This window comes from Eumetopias jubatus, unplaced genomic scaffold (genome assembly GCF_037043125.1).
Source record: "Eumetopias jubatus isolate StellerSeaLion01/CBP00866 unplaced genomic scaffold, mEumJub1_p1.0 scaffold_15, whole genome shotgun sequence".
NCBI lineage: Eukaryota > Metazoa > Chordata > Mammalia > Carnivora > Otariidae > Eumetopias > Eumetopias jubatus.
Window position 1 is genome coordinate 16,788,546 of NW_028274821.1, and position 25,910 is coordinate 16,814,455.

General features: G+C 39.5%; 1 protein-coding gene across 1 annotated transcript in view; it reads right to left on the reverse strand.

Annotated features, from left to right (window-relative positions):
* TRPM6 (transient receptor potential cation channel subfamily M member 6) overlaps positions 1-25,910 on the reverse strand; it is a 133,285-nt gene that overhangs the window by 90,073 nt on the left and 17,302 nt on the right. The window contains exons 2-6 of the mRNA XM_088018731.1: positions 19,424-19,503; positions 16,326-16,364; positions 10,793-10,970; positions 7,098-7,311; positions 3,581-3,705 (exon numbers count right to left, since the gene is read on the reverse strand). Of these exons, the coding sequence (XP_087874857.1) occupies positions 3,581-3,705; positions 7,098-7,311; positions 10,793-10,970; positions 16,326-16,364; positions 19,424-19,503 (636 nt within the window). The remainder of the gene's footprint in view (positions 1-3,580; positions 3,706-7,097; positions 7,312-10,792; positions 10,971-16,325; positions 16,365-19,423; positions 19,504-25,910) is intronic.

Sequence of the window (25,910 nt, forward strand, 5' to 3'; positions counted from 1 at the left end):
GATGTCACAGCATTTCCACGTTGCTAAAAATGGTTCTAAATATTTATAATTTCTGTACTTACCTTGCCTCAAGATTATAAAACAGTTCAAAAAAGTACAGTGATACACAGACTACATCACTATCCAAAAAATAGGTCTTTCAATAGACCTACTCCAAAATAATGTGATACCACTTTTTTTTTCGTATTCCAAATGGAATGGAGAGTAACAGCCAATCAACTGAATGGAGATCCATCCATTTAATATAGAACATCCAGATCTTTATTAATATTTGTGGACTCTTCCTTAAGCTACTCCAATTCTTATTTGTTTTTAGAGATAAAAGCACAGTATTTGGAGCCAGAGGGACCCAGTTTAAGTCCAGACTCTTCTACTTCCTAATTTTAATTTGGGGTAACTCTTATCTCCTTTCTCAGGCTTACTTTGCTCATGTATAAGTGAGAATAATAATTCCTACAGCAGAGGGTCGCTCTGAAGCTTAAAAGAAATAATGATGGGAAAAGCACTACAAACTTTATCAAACATTAGTCTTTAAAAGTTACCTTAATTAATTCCTAAACGCGACACTGACACCAGAAACCAAAAAGAAAATAATTGAGAGATTTAATACTTCTGAAGTATCTTATCACAACAATATCATTTTTTATAAAAGCAAAAAATGAACAATAGAGGAAAGGTTAAATTATAATATTATTAAAGTACTATAGTACAGTAGAACATTATCAGGCATAAAAAATCAGAATGTACTGTTGGCCCCTAGAATACAATTTCCCACTAAAAAAAAAACCAGCCATTTCTCAAGGAGCAAAAATATACACAATTAGTCCGGAACATTTTTTTATACTAAAACACAAAGAAGCAATGAAAAACAGCTATTATTGTGTTAAAAGTACTCAGGAGACAACTTGAAAAGTTTCCACTGGCCAAAATGGGACAATCTGAGCATAATTAAGAGTAATAACTAGAATAGATGAATTGAAACATATTTAATATTCGATATGTTTCAATTCATGAACCAAAAAAAACCTCATTGTTCTTGTTGGAGGCTGATAGATAACGAATCATTGCTTTGAAAGCTGGAAAATAAAGAGAAAGAATCAAGCATTTATTCTGCCCTTTCCCATACAACTGTATCACAAGGTAAACCAAAAGGTTGATGAGAAAATGTTTCTTTTATAGAGTGTTTAAGCTAATAAAGAAAGAACACTATAATTAAATATCAGCATTTGCAACTCAGTTGAGATCATGAATCTAGGCAAGGACATCATAAAAAGAAAGATGATCATAAGTTACAAGGGAAGGACACATCTCTCGTGGCATAAACTTGCACAAAAAATCTGGTATTTGATCATACCTTTGGATCAAACTACCAATTTACAAGAAAGACAAGAAACAAATAAATACCCTAAGCCTTAGTATAACAGGCTAAATCTGCAAAATCCAAACTATGGGAAACTCTTCAGGAAAAATGACCTAGTTCTTTAACAAATTAATTGCACCAAAAGAGAGAGAAAGAGAGAGAGAGAGAGAGATGGAGGAAAAATCCATAGATTAAAAATGACTGAGGGGCACCTGGGTGGCTCAGCCAGTTAAGCATCCAACTCTTGATTTCGGCTCAGGTCATGATCTCAGGGTTGTGAGATCAGCCCGGCATCAAGCTCCATGCTGGGCGTGGAGCCTGCTTGGGATTCCCCCGCTCCTCAGCCCTTCCTCTCCTCCCTCTCTAACAACAACAACAAAAGACTGAAAGTGACTCAAGAGACATCTCAAACCATCACAATATAGGGAACCTTTCTGGATTATGAAATCAAACAACGAGGGCACCTGGATGGCTCAGTCGGTTAAGCATCTGCCTTCGGCTCAGGTCACGATCCCAGGGTCCTGGGATTTAGCTCCACGTCAGGACCTCTCCCTCTACCCCTCCTCCCCACTTGTGTTCTCTCTCTGTCTCGTTCTTGCTCTCTCAAACAAAATCGTCAAAAAAAAAGAAAAATCAAACAACTAAAAAGTATGACACAATCAGAACGCTGAACAAAGACCGGCTATTTGTTGATATTCAGGAATTGTTAATTTTTTTAGGTATGAAAATGGCAATATGGTTATATATTTTTTAATTATCCATATATTTCAGAAATATCTACTTATTGGTATTTAGAAATATCAAAGTATTGGTAAATCAAGTGCTAAATTAGAAATACTGGATAAAATATTTACCAGAGACATTATTTGATGTCTGGAATTTGCTTCAAAATATTGGAGTGAAGAGGTGGGGAATGGATAAAGGGATAGATGAAAGAAAATTGGCTCTAATCTCATAATTGTTGAAGCTGGGAGATGGGTACATAGGATTTCATTATTTTAATCTCTCTACTCTTTAATGTGTGTGAAATTCTCCAAAATGAAAGTTAAACCATACACGTCTATATTAATTGACATAGAGATGTAACTGTTAATAATAGTTATATAGTAATAGTAATAGTTAAGCCAAAGAACAGATTCACAAAAACGAACAAAAATAAAAATAAAAAACATATTTACATTGGTGGGTTTCTGTTACTACTTTTTTTTCATACAAACTCTTTTTTTATTATACATATGTACACATACTTAGAAAAAATTATGGAATGATACACACCAAGATATTAATAGTGGTTATCTTTCCTCTTCATACCTTTTGTAATACCTGAGATTTTTATCAGAAACATACACTATTCTTGGGGCGCCTGGGTGGCTCAGTCGTTAAGCGTCTGCCTTCGGCTCAGGTCATGATCCCAGGGTCCTGAGATCGAGCCCCGCATCGGGCTCCCTGCTCGGCGGGAAGCCTGCTTCTCCCTCTCCCACTCCCCCTGCTTGTGTTCCCTCTCTCGCTGTGTCTCTCTCTGTCAAATAAATAAATAAGATCTTTAAAAAAAAAAAAAAAGAAATTACACTATTCTTATAAACAGACTTAGACAAGTCCATTCCCTATAGAGAAAGAGGATCAAAGAATCGATACACAGGAACGAATAAAGCAGAGTGGTACAAGGGTCAAATCAGGAATGTTCCTTGTTTTATCACACACACACACACCCCACTACAAGAAACTCGGGTATTATTCTGAGCAAGACAGGAGCCACTGAAGGGCTTTTCATAGGGGACGAGCACGATCTGATTTATATTTTAGAAGAATGAGTCTGGCTACTGTGTTAAGATGGGATTACAAGGAGTGACAGGGATGAGAGAAGGGAAAGCTATTACTGCAATCATCCAGGTGACAGAAAATGGTGGTTTGGACCCGCTTAGTAACAGTGGGGGTAATGAGAAGAGGTCATATTCCACATGTATTTTTATATCTAAAATGAAGCCGAGATAATTTACTGATGGATTAGGTTTGAGGTGTTGAAACAGATCATTCCAGGATTAGTCCAAGCTTTTTGGCTTGAACAACTGCAAGGATGAGATCATCATTTTCTAAGACAGGGCAAGTAGGAAGACAAAATTGGTTTGGGGTATATTACATTGGAGATGCCTTTTAGATGCCCAGGCGTAGTGCTGAGTTGGCAATTAGATACACATTCATTTCCTTTTGTTGTCTACTTACATCTTTTCCAATAAGATCTCTTTGGTTCTCAATGACACCCCAAGGAGGGATTCCAACTGTGCAGATTTTTCTCAAGGACTGGAAGGAATGGGCTTTCAGGGCATCCCCAACATGTTTGGACACGCCTATGAACAACAGAGATCAAACTTTAACAAGACGAATCATGCAAAACACCGTGACTGCTGGGAAGAGACAAACGGGCATGGACATATGCAGAGGGACATTCTTAGGGAAAGTCGCTGACACAGCGGAATGAATTTCTGTGATCTTGTCTTTCTCTACTCTCTTTTAACACTGCTTTCTCCTATCACTGATCTCTTTACCTGAACAATTCTCTTCTCCCTTTGGGCAATTTTTGCTTACAACCTCAGTCCTGACCCTATTTTTGACTGCCCAGAAAGTCCTGTGAGGCCAACATGAATGTTCTAATTTTTTTTTTTCTCTAACCTTCTCAATTGTCTCAGCAAAACATCCTGCACATATGGCCCTTGCTTCATTGAAGCAAATTAAGTTAATAGCTTTATAGACAGAAATATTCCAGAACTAATATTCATCTTTGACCTTCTGGAATTAATAACAACAGCAATAATTATAGCCGGCACTGACCAAACTCTTACAATGCACCAGGTACTTTTTTAAGTGTTTTATAAGTATTTACACTTTAAGTAGAAACTTTATTTGGTCTATTTTATAGGCAAGAATTGAGTCAATAAAGAAGTTAAATAATTTGCCCAGCGTTATAGAGCTGGTAATTTGTAGAGTTTGGATTCCAAAACCAGGATATCTGACTTTCCTTTTTTAAACAGACTTTATTTTTTAAAGCAATTTTAGGTTCACACAAAACTGAGCCAGTAGTACAGACTTCCCTTGCACCCCCTAATCTATATACCCACAGCCTCCCACCACTGTTAACATCCCCCCTCCGTGGTACATTTGTTATAACTGATGAACCTATACTAACCTGTACTAACACATCATTATCACCCAAACGCCGTAGTTTACATTAGGGATTGGTGCTGTAGATTCCATACAACCACCGATCTTTTTACTCTCTCCCATTTTGCCTTTTCCAGCATGTCATATAGTTATTAGAATCGTGCAGTATGTGGCCTTTGAGATTGGCTTAATCTGCCTTTTAATGACAACACTGCATTGCACCACTTTCTCCTCTTATATATAGTACTGGTCCTCTATGTGTCGTTAGCACAGAAACAAACAAACAAAACTCTATTGCAAGCATCTGATGCACAGCACCTAATCATTTCCCCCTCTCTGGCATTTTCCCCTCCACCCTATTTTTCACACTTTGCCCAGAATCATTTTCTAGAATCAGGGATCTGATATATCAATATCAGCTGTGCAGCCATCCACTGCAATAGAGATTTGGACTCAGGGACGCCTGGGTGGCTCAGTCCGTTAAGTGTCTGCCTTTGGCTCAAGTCATGATCCTATGGTCTTGGGATCGAGTCCCGCATCGGGCTCCCTGCTCAGCGGAGAGTCTGCTTCTCCCTCTGCCTGCCTCCCCCGCCCCGCCCCCTTGTGCTCTCTCTCTCTCTCTCTCTGACAAATAAATAAAATATTTAAAAAAAAATAGAGATTTAGACTCCATAGGTTTGGCATGGGTTACGAGCATGGTGATGCTGGTGGATGTATTTCAGCATCCCACATGTGATCTTAGTATATACCGTCTACTGAGACTCTCCCTAAAACCAGGTCTGACTATGTCATTTCCTATCCATTCTCCTGTCCGAATTCCTTTGAGGGTCCCCTGCTACACAGAGAATAAAACCTCAGCCCAAAAGCATGGCACCCAGTCTGGCTCCAGTCTCCCTTGTCCCTGTCCTCTGACACATGGCACATCCAGCCCGTAGCCTTATTGCCTCTTTCTACACATGCCTTCACCTCCAGCCATGTGCCTGCCAGCCATGTGCCTGGCCTTGAACTCCCACCTCTGTCTAGGATGCTCCTTCCTACCCTTCCCTCAAGGTCAACGCCAAGTGTTATATTCTTCTGCATGCCTTCCCGGGTGCCCTCAGCTGGAACTGAAATGTGACTTCCTCTTCCTTGTACTCCCAAACACTTGCTTTGTATCTCAACTATGATCCAGTCAGCACTGATTATAGTTAGTTGCTCACTGTTATCATGGTCCACCTTATCACTAAACCCAGGGTGCATACCTTACTCATCTTTCAGCCACAGCATCTATCCAAATGCTATATACATAAGACTTGTGGCATTCGATTAAATGTCAAACATTCAGGCCAGATACTGCAGTTGAGAAGCAGCTCAAGAATAGGCAGAAGCCGGTGAGCAACACTTCTCAAATTTAAATGTGCAGAAGAATCATCTGGGGATGTTGTCAAAATGCAGATTTAGGTCCTGCTGGTCTGGGAAGGTATCTGAGATCTGCATTCCCAGCAAGCTCCCAGGTGATGCTGATGCTGCTGGTCCAGATGTCCCTCCCTGAGCAGTCAGGCCCTAAGGAGTTGTGGTTGAATGGGGTCAGGTCCTGATTATTGTTGAAGAAAGCTCCAAGTAGGTCTCATTTCTCATTTCTTTTGTTTATATGAACTATTTTAATAGTCTTCACACTATTATATTTGTGTTCCTTAACTGGTCCTAACCTAAATTTTAAACACACACCCACAGCAGTAAGTAAAATAAAGCCTATGTTGTTAAAAAGGGAAACCAAAGGCCCAAAATGGAATCACTTAAGCCAAGTTATCAAACTGGGGCTTAATACCTAACCTAGCCTAACCTAATTGCAGTTCCAACCTCCCCCAGAAATGTAGTCTTAACCATTCAATGAGAAATTTTCTGATCAGTATCAATGAGGTAATCTGTCAGAAGGACTCTCTTCATCCCCCCCACTCCCCCCCTCCACACACACACCCCACAAAGGAAGATGAGGTAATCTGCATGATTAGCCCCCCTGCCGTTCCCCCTGAGGGAAGATGACCTTGCTTGGACCGATCCTTCCTTTTCTTTTGCTAATAACTTCCTTGCCCCACCCTCCTCCCTATAAAAACCTTCCATTTTGTAGTACAAACTTCTGTGGGCATCTCTTTACTTGGTAAATGGGATGGTGCTTAATTCATGAATTGCTTAATAAAACCAATTAGATCTTCAAATTTACTCAGTTGTATTTTTGTTGTTGAACTTGACCCTGGTGAGTTTAGCTCACGCCCAAGCCCACACACTCCATACTTGGATGGATTCTGCATCCTTTCAAACCTCACCATGGTCTAAAGTTCATGAAAAGACTATTTTCTTTGCCAGAAGTTTACCCACAGTTGCGTTAAAACAGCGTATTTTAACAATGGTAAAAACGCATTCCAGGAAAGGTCTATGATTCTGGGTTTTTTTCTAGCCATTATGCTTTTTGTCTTTCTCTCTTATGCCACCACGTCTCCTGGGAGCACTGCAGAGCAGAGATTAGGTGCCATACTACCGGATTCAGTTAGAAAGAGGGTTTTGTTTTGTTTTGTTTTTAAATGAAGCAGGGAGTGCACTTTACCAGTATTAATGCCTTCAGTTATTATCCACGCTCCTGTTGTCTCTGCAGCTTTGACCAAACCTTGGCTGAAGATCTCTTTAAGTTTGGAGGGCATCTTGAAGTTCTGGATGCCCCCGTGGACAGAGATCACCAGCTTTGGCAGTTCCATCTTCCACTCTTTCAACATTAAATGTAACAGATGATCCAACTTTGTATCATAAGAAGTTCTAATATACTGGAAGATATGCATAGACACATGTACATAAAGTAGGAAAAACTACATGCCGGTAACAATGAGCACACAGCAGGGCGACTGAAATGGCCAAAACTTAAAAGGAAGTGTCTGAGATTTCTTTAAAAGTTCATCGTTGTATAATGGAAACATTTACTTTGAAAGGATCCCACGCCCCCTGTAAGTTCCTTCTGGGAATTAACAAGTCACGGTAGGAAGGCTTCCTCTGGCTTTCAGGGTTGGCCCACCAATGTTCTCTAGAAGGTCTGAGATGAGGCATAAATACTTCAAACTGGTAAAAACCACTACTCCAGGAAACCCATTTTAAATAGAAATAGGTGAAATGGGGTTTTTCATACATGCTCTTGATGAGGGAGCAGAAGACTAGCTGAAGACAAAGCACTATCTTAAAGTTAATACCTTGCTAGAGGGGAAAACAACCTTAACTTGACAATGGCAAAGCCTCCATTATCTTGTAGGTCCTCTTTAGCATATGAAAGTTCTTTTGAAACCTCCCTTTTCCTTACGTCCCCCAACTCCTGAGTGTATAATCAGCCACTCCTCAAGCCCCTGGTGCCGCAGCTCTTCCTGCCCACGGGCCCTGTCCCCGGGCTTTAATAAACCACCAGTTTGCACCAAAGACGTCTCAAGAATTCGTTCTTGGTCGTTGGCTCCAGACCTCACCCCACCGAACCTCAGATATATTCCAAAACCACATCACTGTTTTAATTTACTTGACTATTTCATATATTTCCATAATTTAAATCAAATTATGATCCGGGAGCATGTACTTCTAATTTACTGTAAATTTTACATTCTAACCGTTCCCTTTATATGTAATTATCCCTCTGAAAATGTCTTTTTCCAAAACAAATACTTCTCACAAGAGTCATATTTTTAACTAGTCAATGTAACCCAAAGAAAAAATGAGAGAAATCTGAATCAGCAGGTAGGACCAGAATCATTTTGTGTTTTGCGTAAGATCATAGTGTATAGCTGGCTCTCTTTTTCCAATAGATGCAGCCACATACAGACTGTTAAAATCATACTGAGAGGAGTTTGCCATCCTCAGGCATAAGCTAACCAACAAGACCAAGTCAGATTTACAGGAATAAGGACAATAAGAAACCATGAATTAGAAAACTATACCAAAAAGAACCACAGGTGGAGCTCTTCATACATATGCAAATAGAATTATCACCTATCTTCCAGAATGTAATAGTGCCTTAAAACAATTGTCTATTCACCTTTGAAATTTTTTTTAAGATTTTATTTATTTATTTGACAGAGAGAGACACAGCGAGAGAGGGAACACAAGCAGGGGGAGAGGGAGAGGGAGAAGCAGGCTTCCCGCCGAGCAGGGAGCCCAATGCGGGGCTCGATCCCGGGACCCCGGGATCATGACCTGAGCCGAAGGCAGACGCTTAACGACTGAGCCACCCAGGCACTCCGCACCTTTGAAATTCTTAAAACATAATCCCTTTATTTAATTTTTAAAATGTTACAGCCATCACAGAATGTAATAGAACCTAAGGGTAATCAGGATTCAATTTCTAAGGGAGGAAAATGAGTTGCCATGGCTTTATTACATATTCAAGTAGTAGGAAAAAATACAAGTTAACCTTTGTGCAATGGTTTGTGTTGCTCCAAATCTCCAGTAAAGGCAGAGGAGGGAGGCAGCTCTGACTTGGTTCCTCTAGCTCAACCCTCTCCCAGGTGCCTCTCTCTTTCATCTAGAAGTCCTTTTAGTTCTAGCGGACACTCCTCCCTGAGATTTCAGATAAACAACTTTGATTAACTCAGCACTAGTCTTTTATTCCAAAGGCCAATTGAAGATGGTGCTAAAGGTTAATGACTTTCCTTCCCCCTCCCCCTCCCTCCTTTATAACTAACTCAGGCAGATTCTTACGGGCCTAGATTCTCCTCAAATCCTTCCTGGAATGAGGTGGGAGGCATAAAACTGGGAAAGGGAACGCAGGGGTGGGAGATGAATAACCAGCTCTCACAGCTTTCCGGCCTCTCACCGTAGACGGAAGTACAAATCTGTGCTTAAATATAAAAAGTAGCTGCTTCTCTTCTGAGAGATCAAATAAAGTGCATTCAGGTACTCAGGATGTAATGGCGATCTAATGCTAAGCACAGAACATATGAGCGATCAGGAGATCTGTTGAACCGTATTTTCAGTTCCCCTATATGCACCATATTCTCCCTTGGCCTTCCCACAAGCCTCGAGTGCTCTTAGCCCTCTGCCTCACCTGACACCAAAACACCTCACTTACCTTTCTGATCTCAGCTTAGCTGTCCCTATACTTCCCAATACTTCCTTGACACACTCACATTGCCCCAGAAAAACAGGAGTGACCCTTCCCATTTTCTTGAAGAACACTGTATTCCCACCCCACCCATGGTCACTATATTTATTTCCTGTTTCCCCTCACTAGACTGTAAACAATGTTAGTACATGGAACATAATGCTCTTTGGGGCATAGCAAAGTATGAGCACCTAATAAATCTTTGTCAAATGGAAGAAAAAATGAGGAAATGAAGGTGATTATGAATAAACATAAAAGCAAAAGGAGGAAGACTAAAACTTATGGGGAAAATTACATACAGGGTAATAAGAGTCAGCTTCCAGAAAAGATTACAGAGGAGAATAAGGGCAGTTTTCTCACCAACTAAAGAGAACATCAACACACAAAGCTAAATACAAGACGATTAATAACTGGAAACGTAGATTACTGTAAAACTGCATTACAAAACTTGATTATGATTGCATTATTAAGAACGGTTGTTTCAAATCCATCCAACTGATGGCCACACTCTAGGGTACAGCTGATTTGAGGCTTTCCTGAGGTGGATGCCCCGTGCAGGTTCCCCAGGGAAATCTGTCTCTGAAAAAGCAGCAGGTGATTGACAAGCTCAAGGAAAAAACACCTGAGAGATAGCTGAAGCGTCAGTATTATGCAAATTACATGCAAAATTATCATATTAGGGACAGGAGCAAGACTGGCCTGGAAAGCCTAAGCACGATCACTTGCGGGGAGATACAGAGAAAAATGTCCACATTTCCTCTCACAAGGACATAGCAAGCATGAACAGCCACAAGGTACTAGTAATTGCTATGGCCATGCTTCAGCTAAAACCATCTCTTTGGCAGTGACTTTCTTCCACTCCTTAAGAAAAGGGCAGCCCTTTGGCAACTGTCTCAAGAGCAATAAGCCATTCTCCCATAGAGAAGGCATAAGCTTGCTAAAAGAGATCAAATAGAGTGGGCCACACCACACCTGGGAAAGGTACCATGTCCCTCAGACAGAAAGGAAAGAGAAGGGTCAGGTCATTTTTGTGAAGAGGTCAATAACACGGATCATTTTCGCAATAAAACTCGGTCATCTGATCATCTACACTTGGAGATAAAATTTGCAGAAACATTTGGAGGTTATCTTCTGTTAAAAACTACCAAAAATAATGTGAGTTATTAGCAAACCTTGGAGTGGTGGGTGTGCTCTCCATCTTGAAAATTAATAGTGCCAAACGTATCTGTAGGGCTTTTCGTCGTATGCTTTTCAACAGACCACTGTTCATTTTCGTTACCACTGGCAGCTGAGATGGTCCAGGAGTAATCTATCCCATGATGGTCTCCAATCAATCGCCCACAGTAACACCTTAAGGATGGGATGAAAACCAGTTTCAGATTAGAAAACACACAATGTCAAAATAGAAAACAGATGTACTGTTTCTACACTTTTCTAGGGTAATATATAGATGGCATATATGAACAATATTTTTTAATTTCACATTAGGGGGCGCCTGGGTGGCTCAGTCATTGAGCGTCTGCCCTCGGCTCAGATCATGATCCCAGGGTCCTGGGATCGAGCCCCGCATCGGGCTCCCTGCTCCGTGGGAAGCCTGCTTCTCCCTCTCCCACTCCCCCTGCTTGTGTTCCCTCTCTCACTGTGTCTCTCTGTGTCAAATACATAAAATCTTAAAAAATAAATAAGTAAATAATAAAATTTCACATTAGATTTATATTAGACTTATATCACTGGATTGTCTTCTGAGTTTAGAAACACCCTCAGTGGTTCTCTCCCTTAGCTGCACATTAAAATCATCTAGGGAATGTTTTAAAAAAAAAAATACTCAAAGTCTTGTGCCCACCCATGTTCATATAAGTATTACAAAGCATTATTCATAATAGCCAAGTTGACAGATGAATGGGTAAACAAAATGTGGCATATACATATAATGGACTATTATTCAGCCTTAAAAAAGGGAGGAATCCTGTGATACACGAAAATAGGGATAAACCTTGAGGATAGTATGCTAAATGGAATAAGTCAGTCATAAAAAAAAAAAGTGCTGTATGGTTCCACGTATTTGAGGTACCTAGAGTAGTCAGATCCACAGAGACAGACAGTAGAATGGTGGTTGCTAGAGGCTAGGAGGAGTGGCCCGTGGGGAGTTACTGTTTAATGGACACAGAATTTCAGTTTTGCAAGATGAAAAAGTTCTGAAGATCTGTTGCACAACGGAACTAACACTACTAGCTACACACACTTAAAATGGTTAAGATGGTAAAAAAAAAAAATCAAGTTGTACATTTTAAATACGTGCAGTTTATTTTCTGTCAATTATATCTCAACAAGAAAAAAACTAAAAATCTCCAACATGCAATACTTGAGAGTCAGAAAATGTCTTCATGTAAAACATAATATGCACATCAAAAGGCAAGAATATTAACCAATGCCAAAAAAGATTCAACGTCAGAGAAATATTAAACACAGAGCTACCACAAGAGCCATGAGTGAGGCTTGACTACAAATATAAATTAAATAATAAATATGTGATAGAATTACAAGGGAAGGAAAATTCAATAAATGTTCCTGCAAATTAAAAGTTTTAAAAACTATTTCAGATACAAAACGAGGCAAATTAGAAGGTTAAATCTCTTTGAAACTAGAACTATATAAAAACTAACAAAATACAATAATCATATTGGCAAAAGGGCGATAAGCTTCTCGTGTTTCATGAATTAAAAAAATCAGAAGGAAAAATTAAAATTTGAGCATATAGAACTTTCATATGCCTATTATATATAAAGAGGTTATTCAGCTTTATAAGTGATTCAGGCTTTTTTGTGTGTGTAGGTGTGAAAAGCAACATAAAAACGTGTACAAGTTATGGGGCTCAATTAAGCAAGGAACAGGATGACAACAAGAAGTCAGATCATTTTAGAGTTCTATATGGAGGGGCTCTTGACTCAGAGGGTGAAGGAATAATCTCAAACGTACAGAATATACATAATTGGAATCTACTAGAGAGAAATGTATCACCTGGTTATCTTTCGGAATGAGGGATAGTCTTCAAAATGGAAAAACATCTATTCATAAGCTGAATGATTCATTTCACTGTGGCTTTTTCTAAACAGAACATGAATGAATGGAGGCAACCATAATTCACACCTGGAAACTGGAAAGATAAATCACTAACCTCTCATAGGACCATTCTTCAGTTTGAATCCACTTTGCTCAAAGTATTTTTCTAGCCTAATCCATTTGACTTGAATCAATACAGTTTTATTCCAGTTTTTACCAGATCATTAAATTATGGCATGATGATCTCATAGAAGAAACCAATTACCCCTAAACTATTTTTTAAAAAAGCTTCCATGTCCATCCTGTTAGTTAAAACTTTCAGAAGGGGCGCCTGGGTGGCTCAGTTGGTTAAGCGACTGCCTTCGGCTCAGGTCATGATCCTGGAGTCCCGGGATCGAGTCCCGCATCAGGCTCCCTGCTCAGCAGGGAGTCTGCTTCTCCCTCTGACCCTCTCCCCTCTCGTGCTCTCTCTCTCTCATTCTCTCTCTCAGATAAATAAATAAAATCTTAAAAAAATAAAAATAAAAAAATAAAACTTTCAGAAGTTCCAAATTATACATCACTAACTAAAATCTCACCTTGAGAATCAACTTTGTAAAGGTGCCAAATGCCAATTCCCCCAAAATTTTTATAAATTCTATAAAATACCCATCAAACCCTTAAAAGAATTTTTCAGGGAATTTGACAAAGCGATTTTAACATTTATACGGATGTATAAATTGTCTAAAAGAGTAAAATGATTTAAAAAAAAAAAGAATAAAGCAAGAGGACTTGCCCTATCAGATATCAAGATATATTATAAAACTATAATAATGAAGCAGAGTGGCATTTACCAGGAACAGGAGAAGTAGATCAATGACACTAAAGAAAAGCTTAGAAACAGAGCCACAGACATATGGGAATTTGTTGTAGAACAGAAATGACACCACAAATGGATAGGACAGACCGCTCAGTAACTGACACCGGGGCATTTCACTCCCCACATGAAAAAAAAAAAATCAAACTAGGTCTTAGCTAGGTGCAAAAATTATAAGTTTCAACAACTTTTAAGTTCTGGATGGTGTGAAATAGACATTTTTCTAGTATCGTTTGCATTGGTTACCTCTAAAGATTGCAAATTTGGGAAAAATAATTGCCAGGGAAAGGTTCTGGAGAATAAAGTAGGAAACAGAAGGAGTAAATGAAGCCTTTTCACTTCTTTTCAATATAGTCTTATGCTTGCTTTCAATTTTAGCAAATTTTAAGTAATTACTAAAAAGAAAGAAAAAATAATTTAAGGAAGGGTAAAAGAGGTTAGTCAAATGGAAACTCTTCAGTGTTAGGAACTGAACGGTGTCCCCTAAAATTCTTTATGTTGAAGTCCTAATCCCAGTGTGGCTGTATTTGGAGACAGAGCCTATAACGCAGTAATAGTTTCAGTGAGGTCATAGAGGTAGGACTCTAATCGGATAGGAATGGTGTCTAAAAAGAGGAAGAGACACAAGAGCTCTGTCAGTGCACAGAGCAAAGGCCATGTGAAGACACAGCGAGAAGAGAGGCCTCATCAGAAACCAACTCTGATGGCACCTTGACCTGGGACTCGCACGGCTCTGAGATAAAAATTTTTATTGTTTAGGGGTGCCTGGGTGGCTCAGTCGATTAAGTAAGAGAGAGAAATGGAAAAATAAGAATCAAACATCAAGGGCGCCTGGGTGGCTCAGTCGTTAAGCGTCTGCCCTCGGCTCAGGTCATGATCCCAGAGTCCTGGGATCGAGCCCCACATCGGGCTCCCTGCTCGGCGGGAAGCTTGCTTCTCCCTCTCCCACTCCCCCTGCTTGTGTTCCCTCTCTCGCTGTCTCTCTCTCTGTCAAATAAATAAAATCTTAAAAAAAAAAAAAAATTATTGTTTAAACCACCCAGTCTGTGGGAATCTATTATGGCAGGCTGAACAGACCAATACACCCAGCAACCTTTTCCTTCCTCTCCTACATCCGTGGATGGTGTTTTCCTTTTGCCATGATTTGCCAAACTTGGGATTCCAGATTTGTCCTTTTTCAAAAAACAAATTTAACACTGGGTCGATCCATGAGGTGAACTATGATCAGAATTAAGGAAATTTTCATTTTCCTCCATTAACAGAAGAGAAAGGTAAAACCAGTTACCAACACGTAGTTTAAAATGCAAATTGCTGTTAACATTTGTATTCTGCAAGAGTTATTTTTGCCCATCAGCTTGTGTGATGTTATGATTTATAATAAACATAGATTTGCTCTTTGCCCCCATTTCTGGCACAGAGCCCCTAAAACCCTTGAAATTTCCTAAATGCTAAGAAAGAAAAAGATGCTGGAGGTTGAATCAACCACCAATGGCCAATGATTCAACCAATCATGCCTATGTAATAAAGCCTCCATAAAACCTCGAAAGGATGGCATTGGGAGGCTTCAGGTTGGTGAACACATGGAGGGGCTAGAAGAGTGGCTTGCTCAAAAAGAGCACAGAAGCTCTGGGCCCCTTCCCACATAGCTGGTCCTATGCATCTCCTCCATCTGGCTGTTTTTGCTTTATAACACCCTTTATAATAAACTGGTAAATGTAAGTAAATGTTTCTCTGAGTTCTGGAAGCCTTGCTAGCAAACTAATTGAACCCATGGAAGAGTTCTTGGGAACCTCTGATCTCTAGCCTATCAGTCAGAAGCACAGGTAATAACGTGGACTTGTGACTGGCACCTGATGTGTGGGGAGGAAGGGTGGTCTAGTAGGACTGAGCTCTTAACCTATAGGATCTGATATGCTATTTCCAGGTAGATAGAGGCAGGATTTAGTTAATTACCTGGTGGTGTGTTGGAAAAAAGGACACACACGTCAAAACTGGTGTCAGAATTAGAGCTTGGAATAAGCACACATCACTCGCAAACCACAGATCAAATACAGTGCTGTATATGAACAAACCATCTTCATTATCCAAATAAAATACAGAGGCAACTGGGTGGCCCACTTGCATCTGACTCTTGATTTTGGCTCAGGTCATGGTCTGAGAGTTGCAAGATGGAGCCCTGCCTCAGACTCTGCACTGAGTGTGGAGGCTGCTTAAGATTTTCCCTCTCCCTCTCCTTCTGCCCCTCCACACCCCCTTCCACTGCTTGCACTCTCTTGCTCTCTCAAATGAGCAAATGAAAATACATGCTTTACATGCCTTTCAATTGGTAGAAGCTCTTGCCAAAGGCCCTTGCCATTTACATGTCTCAGTAATTCAAGTAATCTATCTATTGGCATTCAAATAATCACTCTCCTTCAAAAAAATCCCACATTTCTTTTTTAAAACTTCCCTTGGAGGGGTGCCTGGGTGGCTCTGTCAGTTAAGCATCTGCCTCGGGCTCAGGTCATGATCCCAGGGTCCTGGGATCCTAATCGAGCCCGGAACCCCATGTCAGGTTCCCTGCTCAAGAGGGGAGCCTGCTTCTTTCTCCCATTTCCTCTGCCCCACCTCCCCTCTCAAATAAATAAATAAAATCTAAAAAAACAAAAACAAAAAACCTTCCTTTGGAAAGGTAAATAAGATGCAATAAAGCCCTTTCATTGAGTCTATTCAAGATGTGAGAAAACTCTCCCAATAAGTTTTAAACAGTGCCTAAATACGAAAAGAAATCTTATTTATCTAAGTCTTACCTGATTAAATTCTGGCAGACCTGGCATCCTGCAGTACATCTAAATTAAAAAGACAAGACCTCTGTTAGGTTAGTGATATATTTGAAAGCATATTTAATGCTTATACCATAAACATCCGTTATTTTCCCTGGTCTAAAAAAAATCAGGATTTGCTGAGTACTCATATATCATTCCCCAAACATTCCCATATGTCATTTCCCAAATATAATTACACTGCAGCAACCGTGACCTAATTGACAGAACGCTGAAGTTGGAACCTAAATACCTGGATTGAAATCTCACTGATTTAACAATGCCTCCCCAAGCACTGGTTTTCACATTTGAAAGTAATATATGTCCTATAAGGTTATTAAGAGGATTACCTGAGATAATGTGTGTAATGTAATGTTTCTTATGGTGGTGCACTGCAGTATATAAAAAATGGTGGCTGTTACTGTCATTACACTATGAAGATAACAGAATTCTCGAGAATTCTGAGAATTAAGAAAAAATATATATGTTTATAAATACAGAATATATGGACATATAATTATATAAATATTTATATATAATGGCATATTATGTATATATTATGTATTATATATTACATATTAATTATAATACTATATATTATTTTAAAACCATAAGACACTATCAAATCCAAAGACAGTTGGTATGATTATAAGTATTATCCTTATTAATCTTTCTTTTTATGGTTTAAAAGAAACTTCTGAAGTTGGGGGATCATTGTGATCATCAAAGATCATATTTTAGGTATAAAAAAGTTTTAACTAGAAGAGAATACTAGTTAAAACAATGGAAGAAAGGACAGTATTCAAAGAATCAGGGTCATTCTAAATTATTCAGAAACAAATACTTAGGCCTTTCCTAGCCTTTTGGGACTGTCTTTTCTCAGAAGCTTCACTTCAACAACAAATTCAAAATAAGGAGGAAAAAAGATATTGTAATCAAGTCTATCAGATTTGTTTCTTATTAGGAACTATAAAAATAACCAATAAAAGATCAACTTTTATCTAAATTTAAAACCACAAGGGCGCCTGGGTGGCTCAGTCATTAAGCATCTGCTGTCGGCTCAGGTCATGATCCCAGGGTCCTGGGATCAAGTCCCACGTCGGGCTCCCTGCTCGGCGGGAAGCCTGCTTCTCCCTCTCCCACTCCCCCTGCTTGTGTTCCTGCTCTCGCTGTGTCTCTCTCTGTCAAATAAATAAATAAAATCTTTTTTAAAATAAATAAATAAAACCACGAACTACCACCTTCTCCTTCTGCACTGTCAGGAAGAAAACTTTACAAAAGCTATAATTTTGAGATTCTTACTGGGATCTAAGAAAAAGGCTGGCGTAGGAAGATCCGTAATCATTCATTAATTTTTTTTTCACAATCACATAAAAATAGAGATGACTTTTTTTCCATAAAATGCAGATCTTGGACCATTCCATAATATGGAATTATGATCATTGATATTCTTCTTGAGTCTATGGACTAATGGCCTACAGGTTATCACATTTCATTAGGTTTCAAGATGATTATGAAGATGATTCTCCATTTACAGAAGCAGGACTGTGTGAGCTCAGTCTGACTTCCACTGTAACCACCATCACATTACAAGATACCATAAAAGATGAAGGGAAAAAACAAGTTTACCTTGCCATTTTGTAAACATTTTATAAGGGGGTAAAATGAGAACTTCCAATCACAGGGCTTACAAATCCCAGGTAATTCAGTGAGGGTGCAGCTAGTAAATATTTAACAAAGGCCAGAAACACTGTTTTAGTCATCCCCAAAGATCAAGAATTTCAATGACCTCACCATGCTAACCTTCATAAGCATACAACTGTGATTTCTGAACTTTAAATGAATATAAGGTCAAATGCTAAAAAGAATCTAAAAATAGAGTGGTCCCTCTAATTAAAATACTACTCTTCTATTTTTCCCTTCCTTTTAATGTCTACTCTCCAAGGGCAATGCCACCCAATCTTAATTTCATGAACGCAATTACCCTGGGGAATTTTCCATAGCCTTTTATTCTCCTATCTTTCACAGGCTGCTGTTTTGAACTTTGTTCTACAAGTAGAGCTTCCAAAGGGTTCTCGACAACTCAGAGTGGTCAAACTCAAGTCATTCCATCTGCTGTCTATTATCGGCTCAAGCAAAAAGCCTCTGGGGAAAACATGGAATTGCCCGCATAATCTGAACACAGGGTCCTGAAATATCCCAAACTGTCACTATTGTCACTATTTTCCATAAACACTTGAGTTGGGGATAAGGAACGTTCACAATATTTTGAATATTCAGTATTCAGAAGTTCTGGGGAATGGAATGGTGGAATGGATACAGCACTAGATATTTCCCCAATTTCTTTTTTTTTTAAGTTTTTTTTTAAATTTTAATTCCAGTATGATTAACACGCAGTGTCCTATTAGTTGTAGGTGTACAATAAAGTGATTCAACAATTCTGTACAGTACTCAGTACTCATCATATAAGAGCACTCTTAATCCCCTTCACCTATTTAACCCATCCCCCACCCACCTCCCCTCCGGTAACCACCAGTTTGTTCTCTATAGTTAAGATTCTGTTTCTTGGTTTCTTTTTTCCCCTCTTTGCTCATTTGCTTTGTTTCTTAAATTTCACATATGAGTGAAATCATATGGTATCTGTCTTTCTCAGACTGACTTATTTCACTTAGCATAATACTCCCTAATTTCTATTCTCCCACTAAGAGAAACAGGAGGATTAAAGAAATGAAATCCACCACAATAGTAACAGTGGCTCCAACACAGTTATGTCATTAAGATAAATTTTTTCTTCTTTATACTTCATTACACCATTAAACAACAGATGTTAATCAGGAGGCTTCTATGCAGCAGGCACTGTCAGAGGCTTGGAGTAAGGTACAAAACTGACAAGGTCCCTGATCTTACCTGGTTGTCTACAATAATCCTGTATTATTTTTACAAAGACAAAGAAACAAATATTGATTAAAAATAAATGCTAACTTCACAGATATGAATAAATTCCTCTAGACAAATCACACCTCTAAGTTTCCACAAAAGGTCCTCAAAGTAGTGTTGCTTTAAAATGAAAATATTAAAAATTGTACCTGTGAGGGTCTTTTGAGCTAGGTATGATTTTGTTACATTCTCTCTTGTTGAAAACTCCTTCAATCCAGGATTTCTGGGACTAAAGAAAAAGTGTCATTATTTTTATATTGTAATTGAGAAAGCAATGTAACCACAGTAGTTCAGGTAGGCAAGATATATTTCAATATCATGGAGATTGAATTAAAATGCCAAGATCAACCCCAAACAGGCTAAGCATTTATTGGCTTCTATCACAGACAACACAGACACAAACCAAATGTGAACACAAAACATTCACAAAATTAATACATCCATAATCTCATTTCCAGCAAAATGTCCATAAATGCACAAAACGCTGGGAAGGAAGTAATGTTATAAATGAAGCATTCCCTTAATTCTGCTAAAAGTCACTTTAAAATCTTGTACCATAGTCCCATAGAGTGAATTTCAGGCTCTTGAATTTCAAAATTCTCACTCATAAAGTCCCACCTTGGCTAAGATTTCACAGAAGCTGGAACCTCAGCAAGATTCTGTGCAAGGATTTCAATCTAAAATGGACCTGGAGGTTATGAAAAGTAGAATCTCACACATGTACCCTCAGAAGAAGACAACTGAAAAACTGAGACACTGATTTCCAGTAAATACCTTATTTACCAAAGACTGAGACTTACCTCCTGACCAATGAACATCTGCCAAGAATCTCTCCCCATCCTCAAGCCAATGAACTTACAGCATGGACTCTAGCTGGACTTCCCCCTCTTTGAACTTCTTGCCGGTAAATATAAACCACCCCAGCCTTCAGTGGACTCACGTGTAGCTTGCCCCAGTGTTTTCCTGAATTACAATTCTTTTGCTCCTCTGGAATAAATTCAATTTCTCATAATTAGAACTTGCCTCAGTTTACCTCCTTATTTAGACAGACAATCTGATACACATCCTATAAGCGTGGCTTACCACGGACGGGGCTGCTTCAATCTGCACAACCCACGACCCTCCCTGAATCCAGGTGGGCCACTGGTACTTGCTCATCCTCCTAATAAAATCTCTCCCATTCTACAAAACTCAAGTCATAGCCAAGCTCTTCCATAAGCTATACTGTAAGTCCAGAAGCAGAGGACGCTGGATCCACAATAGACCCCAACCAACTGATGAGCTTGGCCTTCTCCTAATGTGAAAATATTTTAGCTCTGTATGGTATAAAAATATAAGTACAGATCTAACTTTATAAACGCATGTACTACAGCAGTGGTGAAAAGGTGGTGAATGGGAATCTGCTTTTTCAAACTCCGTGTTAGTGCAGTCCCCACCTCACTCTGACACCTACTCTCATCCTACAGTTGCAGGGAATGCACTGCACCAGACAACGGGTTACAAATCCAGCTGGGCCACCTCCTTATCACACTGTCCTCAGGTCCCAGATGTTCAGGACACACCGCCCTAAAACATTCTGCTTTGGCATATAGGTTATTTTGAGCTGTAGACACTTGAAAAACAGCAAATAGAGTGACAGGCTTTCTCTGAACTCTCTTTATCTGCCTAAAGATAGATCTTCCACAAGGAGCTCAAGTATCATAAATCCCCAGGAGTTTCATCAACCAGAAAGGATTGACTCTTATCTCAAGAGAAGGGGGTAGAAGTCAACACCACACCCAGACAAACCTTGTCATATCATATTTCCCATCTATTCTTCTAAGAACCCCTTCACCTCTTCTAAAAATCATTTACTCTCTTTTAAATTGCCTACATCCGGGGCTCCTGGGTGGCTCAGTCGTTTAAGCGTCTGCCTTCGGCTTGGGTCATGATCCCAGGGTCCTGGGATCGAGCCCCACATCGCGGCTCCCCGCTCCGCGGGAAGCCTGCTTCTCCCTCTCCCACTCCCCCTGCTTGTGTTCCCTCTCTCACTGTGTCTCTCACTGTCAGATAAATAAAATCTTTAAAAATAAATAAATAAATTGCCTACATCCCCCCAACCCTTCCCCTATTAAGACAATATATAAATTCCCAAATATCACCATTTTGGGGGTATTTACTTTTGTTTTTCTGTGATGCTGTCATGACCACAATATTAAAAATTAATAAATTTGCATATCTTTTCTTCTGTCATTTTATTTCACAGACCCAGCCATCAAACCTAAAAGAGCAGAGGAAAAGTTTTTCTTCTCCCACGATTACAAATGAGGCATTTTTGGAATCATCAGTATACTTTAACTCATGGATTTTGTTCAATATTCACCAACCCTAAACATAAGTGTTGACTACTGAATAGAACTGTATATAATAACCAGAATCCAGATCCTGTTAAGCAAAAAGGAGGTGGGGCGGGAGGGCATTGACTGATTGGTTCCTGAGCATTTTGAACATAACTATAAACTAGGAAAACTTCCCAAATCAAGCTCAGGTCATCTTAAAATCATTCTATTTCTTATCCCTTTTGCATAGTCAGCAGCTTTTTAAAAAACATCTGCTGGGACACCTGGGTGGCCCAGTCAGTTAAGCATCTGCCTTCGGCTCAAGTCATGATCCCAGGGTCCTGGGATCGAGTCCCACATCGGGCTCCCTGCTCAGCAGAGAGCCTGCTTCGTCCTCTGTCCCCTGCTCCCCCTGGTTGTGCTTTCTCTCTCTCTGACAAATAAATTAATATTTTAAAAAATAATAAAAAATAAAAAAATAAAAAACATCTGCTAAGTTGGTAAAGCATTGAAAACATACACACTTGGAAAAATTCAGAATCACAGAACTTGGGATGAACTAAACAAAGTAAACTAAAAATCTACTTGTTATAATAAGAAATGACACAATCTTTTGGAATTGGCAAGCCCTGCCCCCTCTTCAAAAATTAAGAATTTCATTTATTCATTCTACAAACGTTTATTAAATCCCTAATTTTTGCAAAGCACTGAGAAAAGAGCGACAAGGGAATTCATATGTTCTCAAAGAGCTCTTCATTCTGAATTCATTCAACCAATATATTGGATAGGCCTCCATGCTGCATGCTGGGAATGCTATGGCAGGTAAGACGAGGTGTTTACCCTGATGGAACTTGGGATAAAAAGAAGGAAACAGAAAATGAATTGGTATCGTTAAGCTGCCTGTGCACCAATTAACTATTAAAAAGAGCTCCAAAAAGGGTCCCGAGTATAGGAGCCTCAATACACAAATTAAGCAGGCTGTGCTGTCATTCATTTCTTTACAAGACTAGACATCTGACTGGTAGGGCTATCTAAGCAAATTAATTTCTTCATGCCTGTTTGCTCATATATCAAAAATGGAGATAATAGCAGTAATAATACCTCATAACACTGTTGAAAGGAATAGATAAATTAAAGGCTTAGAATTCTCCGTGGGACTTATTAAGGCTATAAAGCTTAGCTATCATTATTGGTATAGCAAAAAGAAAAAATTAGCTTTTGGTGGGTGGCCAGGGAACTTAACTTTGATGTAATTTTTTCATAGAAAAATACTTCCTGACTTCCAAATCCTCCTTCTGGAAGCTCTCATACTAAAAATGAATGATTTCTCCAGGTCCACTTTCCCCACTAGACTCCAGTGCCCATAGGCCCCGTGCCAGTCACTTCTGTTGCCCTAGGGCCCAGCCCAATCATTACTGAATGAACAACAAAATGAACACACCTAGACTAGAACTTCAGGAATCCATGAATACAATTTTCCCTTCAAAGGTGTATTCAGGAATCCATGAATACAATTTTCCCTTCAAAGGTGTAAACAGGAAGCCTGAGCCATAACAAGAACATGGAAACTCTGCTCCTGGAACTCTCGGATCTTATCTCAAAACTACAGGAAAAGAAAAGCAGGCTGAATTTGCAAGAGTTTCAGACAATTCCCAATTTCGATTCATACTTTTTTCCCCTCTACCTCATAATGGTAGCCTTTTCAAAAGTATACTCTGAAGCATATCTGGAAGAGGTTCCCATGTTCAGGACAACAGAGAACAACTAGAAACCAAATGTTTGTTGGTTTTAATTCAATAGCCCAAATCTATTAAGGACAAATGCCCAACGGGCTGGCTTCTGCCACTTGGAGCAGCAAACTGTCATGGGTAGTGGTTGACAGTGGAGATCATGCCATTTCAGCAGCCATCATGGCAGCCTACAAAGCTGGGTGTTTTTTTAATATATATATATATGTATATGTATGTAGATATACATACACACATATACACCAACATGGCACACAAGTGAGGGGAGATGTTTGCTGATTGTCACTATTATCTGGAGGAGGGAAAGGCAGAGGGCAAAGAAAGGAAACTGTTGGTCTCAGGCTCAGTGTGTGGCTCGCTCTAAAACATAATCAGATTTTACTTACAATCCCGGGCCTGAGGGGAGGGTGGCCAATAGCACAGAAATGTCCAAAAACAAATGCTCCAACAGAAGCTCTCCATGAATTCATCCTTCCCCTCCCTGAAAGTATTTCTACACTGCAGCTTTTCAGGTCTTCCAGAGAAGAGATTCTCTCTCAGGGGAATCTCTGAGAAGGCATAGTTTTAGAGACATTCCTTAATTAAAAAAAAAAAAAAAATCTACATGTGTGCATGAATTGTTTTTTTAACATCTATTGGGCTGGGTGATTGGGGGTGAAGGGGCACAGATTATAGGTCACTTGTTTTCTTTTTTAAAACTCTTTTGTACTTAAAAAAAAAAAAAACTAACGTCTAACAAATCCTTTTCCAAGTGAAACGGACTACTTACTCCCCTTTTTATGTTCCCCACACACTATCTTCTACATATCATAGCACGAACAATGCTTAATTGTGCTTACTCAGTTGTTTTTCTCTTAAAATTAATCCTAATCTACGTTAAGATAGAGTGCTGTCTTATTTATCTTGGAATCTACAATATGCAGGGAGGCACCAGAACGGACCAGCCAGAGAAGTAATGTTTTCAGACTCCAGAAGGACACCTGATATTTCCTCTACATGGCCTCTCCTCTGGAGCAAGGACTCCTTCAAACTTGAGTCACAGGTGGATTGACTTGCACAGTGCACCATCTGTTTGCTCAGGGCAAAGCAAGCCCATTCACTTGGAAGACTCAGCTCAGAGTCTTCTATGGGGTTCTGTCCACGTAATACAGGAATACTTCATCAGACTCGCTTGATCCCAGACTGACAGTCTCAGGCAAACCTAAAATAACCAAAACCCAAGGATCTGGCTCGCCAACACTGCCACAAGTTGATCTCACTTCCAGTAAATAATCTTTCCAGCAGGCAGCATTTAGGCATACTTCATAAAAAATAATCTTACATGTTTTCTTCTTTTGAGGTAGAAAAAAGTGAGCGTATTTTTGCTGGTAATGTTTTTTTTCCCCCCTTCGGTAACACCAATAAAAGTGGAATGTCAACTAAGTAACTCCAAATCTCCTAAAATGCCAGTTCTCCTGTTTAGGTGAGACTTTTGCTAACGTTTTCGTTCCCTGTCTTGTTGAGCAAAGGCATTTAGAACTTCAGAATGAACGTCTATATTATATAAACTCGTAAGTACATGAGTAAAATATTTATGAATTCTCCACAGAGCCTAATGGGGAATCGGAAGAACTCAACAGTGACCGGCCAAGTAGAGCATATCATAAAGGTTCACACTAAACCGATGTCTTACTCCATCCCTCCCCTTCCCAAACCAGTGAAAGTCCTCATTATGTCAGTACTAACACAATTAGGACATCCTTTCCTCTGCTGTCACACAGGCTTCAGCTTTATCTAATCCCCTGGGGAATAAAACACGCAAATAAACGTTTATAATCTCCGATCATGTTAAATCATTTTGTTAAGAAGGGACAAGAAACAGGAGGTTCATTTATGAGTATTCTTTACAACTGTCCCTGGATAGTTACATACAGAATTTAACTGAATGCTGGGCCTATTTGTTACATAACTACTCTAATCTGTTAAGATTTTTCAAATTAGATGCAATTAATGAAGGACAACTGGAAGAAAGGCAGGCAGGGATAAGGGGTCATGCCCTAAGAAGAAACCACCCTTAAAAGGATTTTACACCACCCTGGACGGAGGCCTCTACTCTTTCCACGTGATAGGTAGATGACACAAACTTGATTGGGTGACAGGCTCATGGAGGGCTCATCAGATTAAAACAGCCCGCCAACAAGCCCATAAAAACCCCTAGGCTTAGAGACTATGGTGGCAACCCTCTTGGATCCCTTCCCTCTCCGGGAGCTCTGTGCCTATCGCTCACTAACCTTGGCTTTGCTACCCACCACTCCATCTGGTCTACCTCTTCATTCTTCAAAGGGGCATGACCAAGAACCATGGGAACAGAAGGACAAGAAATCCTGTAACACAGTCTTTTCCAATTTCCAAGTAGCGAAATATCCATGAATTTGTTACCCATGTACACAGATGGTCTTTATTTATGCTCCAAATATCCTATTAAATTATCCAAAACTTTACTAGGACTTCATCTGAGTGAACTAATCGTCTAAAAAGCCTTTTCTTGGGGTGAGCTTTGTACCACAAGTGTCATTATTAGTGAAGCTATC